Below are 6,162 nucleotides of genomic sequence, written 5' to 3' on the forward strand. Positions count from 1 at the left end.
ATAAAGGGAAAAGGAAATCACTTTTCATCTACGTTTTTCTTGTTTTTGTTTTTTACTCTAATTACACCAGTTAAAATCGAAGTTTTTCCGTTATTATTATTATTATCATCATCATGACGAATTCGTAAGTGTGTGTGTGTGTGTGGGTTTGGGTGTGGTCGTGGCATTATTTGCTCACGCCCTTCATTCTAAATTCACGACAAACAATTGTAAATATTTTATTTTGAAAACTTAATTATGTTTCTCAAAATGTTTACCTTTAACAAATAGGGTCGTGGAAAACGCGTGCGTTTACGCACTTTTTGCCTTAATCAAAATAATAATAAACGTGCGTAATACATTTATTACTGTTTTTTTTTCTTTTCAGGTGAAAATTTATTTTATCAAATAGGGGGGGAAAAAAAATGAAAAAATCAATTCGTCACATAAATTCAAAACTTCAAATGGATAATAAAAAATTATTCGAATTTGATTCGAATAAATACGTTATAGAAACCGAATTAAACGATGGTGATGATAACAACAACAACAAATACAAAACGGAATATTATCAAAATTACATTGATAATAGTGATGTTATAAAAACCGGAAATGACGTTTGCGATGGAAACGGTGGTGGTGGTGATGATGATGTTTTATACGATGGAATACATTGCAGTTGGCATAACGATACGGTTTTATGTTGGCCTAAAACACTCGGTGGAACCACAGCTTATCTTCCATGTTTTGAAGAATTTAATGGAATCAAATACGATTCGTCACGTGAGTTAAATATTTAAATCATTCATTCTTTAATTAATGATGAAAGAGAGAGAAAGAGAGAAAGAGAGAAAGAAAGAGAGAGAGGGATATTTGCGTAACAAAAGATTTTATTTAAATTGTTTACGCCCTTTAACACGATTTTTTCTTTTTTTTCTTTTCTTTTCTTTCTTTTCTTTTCTTTCCCCCACCTTCTCCCCTTTTATAAAAAAACGGAAACGATTTTATTTTCTCGTTAAGTAAGAAAGGAAAAAAAAACTATAAAAAGGTAAGTAAAACGACGACGACGACGACAACGGTTACAAAAAAAAAAAAAAAGGGAAAAACTTTATGGAAAATTTTTTTTTTTTTTAATTGAATGCGGTGCGGTTGTAACGATCGAGTCTCGAAGGTTTTAAATAAAAAAAGGGAGGGGAGGGGGAAATCGATAAACAATCAATGAATTCCCAACCGTTATTATTTGAAAGTTTATAAAATCTCGTGACAATTTGCAAAAATTTTTGCGGTGATTTTTAATCGTTCGACAAAAAAAAAGGAAATGATTGATACGTAGCGACGCATTTTTCTTTTTGTAAAAAAACACCCATCAATTTAATATAAGTTGGGGAGTTGTTTGGGGGGAGGAAAGAGTAGGCAGGTTGATAGGAGGTAGGATAGATGATGATAGTTTTTATAAAAAATGACTTTTTGATTGTGCTTTTTTTTTTTTTTCCTAAACGATTAATGATGTGAAAAGGAAAAGAAAATTTTCCTACCGAATCGATCCCTTAGAGAGAAAAAAAAAAAGAACATTTTGATGTTTTCAATATTAAAAACAAATATAATCGTTCAGAAAATCGGTTAAGAGTCATCGATCGTGAAAACTCTCGAGAGAAAAAAAAAAAAATTTTCCAACTTCCGAAACGGAAGTACGACAACAACCAAAAACGTTCGGTTAATAATTTAAAAGGAAAAGTTTTTTTTTTTTTTCTTTATAATGACGTAACTTAAACGTTAATCAAAATTTTATCTTTTTTTTTTTGTTCTTTAAATTAATAACAAATTAACTTCCGGTTTATGATAATAATGATGATGAGAGCGTTTAAAAAAAATGCGGAATTTTTTTTTTTTTTTTCTATGTATTAATAAGAACTTTTCATATTTAATTTCTTAATACGCCCCTATTAGATTTTAAATCATTTTTTCTTTTCTTTTTTTTTTGTAAGATGCGTGAGGGAATGATTGATTTCAACTGACTTCCGGTCCGGTTTTTACCGGAAAAAGTTTTTAAAAAAATTAATTTTTTTAAAAGCAATTTTTTCTTTTTTTTTTTTTTTTAATTAAATTTTATTCGAACCTTCGCCGTCATTTTAATTTTTCTTTTTTTTTTCTTTTTTTTTTTTTTTTTTTTTTTGTTCATCTTCGTTAATTTAATAATAATAATAATAATATTTTCTTTTTTCGGTATCGATTTTATAGTGATTGATTATTTGCTATATAATAATTATTTTAGACGTTTTGATTATAAAAAAAAGTTTGTATCGGAGGCCTGCGTTGAATTTGTACGAAAAAATGCGTGCGAAATTGTGCGTGAATGTGAAATTCGTGAGTAAAACGTTACGTTTAATTTGTTTTTCAATTAAATTTATTCGAGTGAAAATATTGTTGATAGGATTAGTAGTTTTCACAAATGGAGGGTGAGGGAAGGGAAAAAATAAATTTCTGTTTTTTTTTTTTAATTGGATGTATTAAATTCGATTTTATTATCGAGAAAAATATAGGAAAAAAAAAATTAAAATTTTCCCGCCAATTTTTAAATTGTTTTTTTTTTCCCAAACGTAAACAACTTCGTTAAATTTTTCTTAAACGATTTGATGTCGGCCATTTTTTTTCCCCCCATATCTCCAATAATTTCGTACAGACGAAAGAAACTTTTTTTTTTTTTTTATTTAATTAATCTATCTATCTATCTTTTCTTTTTAAATTTTCTTTTATCTAATTTCTAATATTTTACTCCTTTTAATTCCCGCCCTCCGCTTCCTCCTTCTCCCCCCTTTCTCCCCACAAAAAAAAAATTTTTTTTCTCATGAAAATCAACAAAAAAATCGTAACGGAAAATAAATGTAAACAAACAGACGCCATTTTGAATTTAAATACCCGAACGAGAAATTTTAGGATTTTGATTGGTCTAAAATAAAAATAATGGCGTAACGAAATAAAACGATGATTACCGAACGCGTACGAAATTTATTTTCAACCACGCGTATGTTTTCTCTTATTATTATTTGTGTTTATGTTAGTATAATTAGCTGGGGGGGAGGGAATTTATTTTATTTAAAAAAAAAAAAAGTATTAAATGGATGCGTGTGAAAATAAAAATAAACTTAATCAAATAAATTAAAAAAGAAATGAACCCGACCGGAAAAAAAAAATAAATTAAACGGATTAATCAAAACGAATGGAAATGTTTCTGTTTTTTTTTTTTTGTATAAAAAAAAAATTCCACGTGAATTAAAAAAAAAAAAAATTGTATTTTTTTCTTCCATTTCTTCTCTTTATCGATTTTAATTTTCGATGAAAATAAAATAAAATTATTTATTTATTTATTTATTCATTCATTCATTCATTCATTCAAAAAAAAAAAAAAGAAATAAGAAGTTATTTAATACCGTGAATAATAATTTATTTAAATGACGTATTTTATTAATAAAATTTACGTATTTATTTTTATCGACGACAACAACAAAAAGAAAAAGAAAGAAACATTTTAACGTTGATAACAACAATATTATTATCATTATTATCAGTCTGTGGAAAGTAGAATGAAAAAAAAAAGAAAATCGAAAAAATTTTTTCCTTTTTTTTTTTTCTCAATTTTAAAAAGGTTTAAATTTGTATGAAATTTATTTTTTTATTTTTTTTTACGATATCGATGACGTAAGAAAATAAAATTCGTGATAAGATATCTAACGGAAAAATAAAAATAGTAAGAAAATTTTCCGGAAACGAATACGAAATAAAAAAGTTAAAAAAAAGTGCATAAAAAATTTTACACGAAAAAAATGCAGTTTATTTAAACTCATAAGCTAAACGTAAAATTGTAAATAAAAAAAAAAAAAAAAAAAAATGGCGGTTGAAAATTTAAAATTGGAAAAAAAAGTTTAACCATTTTCTTATTATTATTATTATTATTATTATTATTTCTTTTTTCGTACGTGTTTCGATTTCTTATTAAACTTTGTCGAAAAATAATAATTAAGTTTTTTTTTTGATAAATAAATTCCGTTATTAAGTACGTTTGAATTTTTTTTGATCGGTTGAATTGGAAAAATAATATCGTGTCACAAGATAAATCGTTCGTGGGAATTATTTTTAATGGAATAAAGTAAAAGAATCGTTCGTCGTTGTTTATTTTTGGTCTCGTCGTTTATTTAATGTATTTTTTTTTTATTTTTACGAAAAGAGGAGCCAAAGAGAGAAAAGAAAATAAAGAGAGATAAAGAGAAAAAAGAAAGAGAGAAATTGGAAAAAGAAAATAATAAAAAAGAGGAAAATTTAGGGTAAAAAAAAGAAAAAAGAAAGAAATTGAGAGAGAAGGAAAAAATGAAAAAGAGAAAGAGAAATAGAGAAGAATAAAAACGGGGGGGAGACAGAAAAAGAAACTAAAAGAAATTAAGAAAAAAGAAGAGAGAAAAAGGAAATAGAAGAAAATTGAAAGAAAGAAAGAAAGAATAAAAAAGAGAAGAGAGAAAAATTTCAAAAAAAATGGAGAGAAGAACGCAGAAAGAAAAAGAGAGAGGATTGGAGAGAATAAAAAGAAAGAAAGAATGAAAAAGAGAAAAATAAAAAGAAATAAAGAGAGGAATACAGGGAAAAAGAGAAAGAGAGAGTAATAAACAGAGAGAGGCAGAGATAGAAAATGAAACGTGAGAAAAACTGAATAAAAGAAAACGGGAGTAATTGAAAGAGAAAGAGAGAGAGAGAGAGTAAAAATTTTCTAAAATCAATCTGTATATAAAAAAAAAAAAGTAATGCATTCCACTGGAAAGTTTTCTTATTAAAAAAAAAAAAATTCAATGAAAAAAGTTTTTTTTTTGTTTGCCCCCCCCCCAAAAAAAAAAAAAATTTTTTTGTTTTTCTTCATCAGTCAAAACAATTTAAAACATTTTTAAGATCACTCACCGAAAAACAAAAAAACTTTTTTTTTTTTTTTTACGAATTTTACATGCGGGTTAATAAAAAAAAAGAAAATCGATGGGAAAATTATATTTTCCGAATTGGATCCGAATGATGGTCCCTCACTTATTATTAACGAGGTTAACAAAATTTCTCGCGATAAAATTCAACCGCGTGTCAAAAGAAAAAAAATTATTCAGCGGTAAAATTTCACCAATACAAAAAAAAAACCTAAAGCAAAAGAAATTAATGTGAAACCTGAGGAGAAAGAGAAGGGGGAGGAAGAGGAGGAAAAAAAGGACAAGAACCGGATGTCAGATGCAAGAAAAACTAAAAAATAATAATAATATTAATAATAGGAGTTTGTAATAATGAAGAGCCATTTTTTTTTTTGTCTGACATCAATCACAAGAAGAAAAAATCATTTTTAAAACGTCGTCGTGGCATTAACGAACCGTAACGGAAAAAGCAATTAGGAAAAAAACGATCGATTTCTTCATACTTTTTCGTAAATTGAATGAAAGTCAAAGTAATAATAATAATAATAATAATAAGCAAGAAACCAACATCAAATCCCAAGCCAAGTGGCAGCAGAAAAATTGTAAAAAAAAAAAAAAAAACGATTCTGAAGCGAATAAGAAAAGTTTAGAAAAAATTTAAAGTCGGAATTTTAATACCATAACGAAAAAGTAATTTTAAAACTTGTACCAAACAGACGACAAGAAAACGGAAAATGTCAACCGGAAATAGTCGAAAATAAATAACCGGATGTTCCGATATTAGTTATAAAAAAAAAAAAACAAACACGAATGGCACGACGAATATTTTCATTCAAATGTTTGTCGTGGGAATAGTTAAATAATGGTTTCGAAAATTCACATTCGAATTTAAAATTAAAACTCTTATAGTAATAATAATAATGATAATAAATGTATTAAAATTTGGCAAAAGTTTAATAAAAAGTGTCAGGAGTCGTTGAAAAAAAAAAAAAATTTAGAATCTCTTTCCCCCCCCCCTTGTTTCCCCTCCTCCCGCTAAAACCGTTTGCCTTTTTTTGGAAAATTTTTATTTTAGTAAAAAACGATGGAAAATTATAAAATGTTTTTTTTTTTTCTCATGCCACGACGAAAACATTCTCGTCGGCGACGTAATTATTTTGTTTACAAAGATTTCCGGTTAAAAAACAAAATTAATATTAAAAAAAAAAAAAAAATGGAGTCATTAATGATTAAAAAAAAAAATTTCCGT

The 6,162-nt window shown here is 26.6% G+C and overlaps 1 protein-coding gene across 1 annotated transcript in view; it reads left to right on the plus strand.

The window, feature by feature from the left end:
* Positions 1–404: 404 nt before the first annotated feature.
* The window catches only part of Phum_PHUM132710 (class B secretin-like G-protein coupled receptor GPRdih1, putative), a gene marked incomplete at both ends in the record, with an annotated part of 28,338 nt that continues 22,580 nt past the window's right edge, over positions 405–6,162 (plus strand). The window contains one exon of the mRNA XM_002424472.1: positions 405–762. Coding sequence (XP_002424517.1) covers positions 405–762 — 358 coding nt within the window. The remainder of the gene's footprint in view (positions 763–6,162) is intronic.

Source organism: Pediculus humanus, genomic scaffold, assembly GCF_000006295.1.
Source record: "Pediculus humanus corporis 1103172107477 genomic scaffold, whole genome shotgun sequence".
Classification (NCBI taxonomy): domain Eukaryota; kingdom Metazoa; phylum Arthropoda; class Insecta; order Psocodea; family Pediculidae; genus Pediculus; species Pediculus humanus.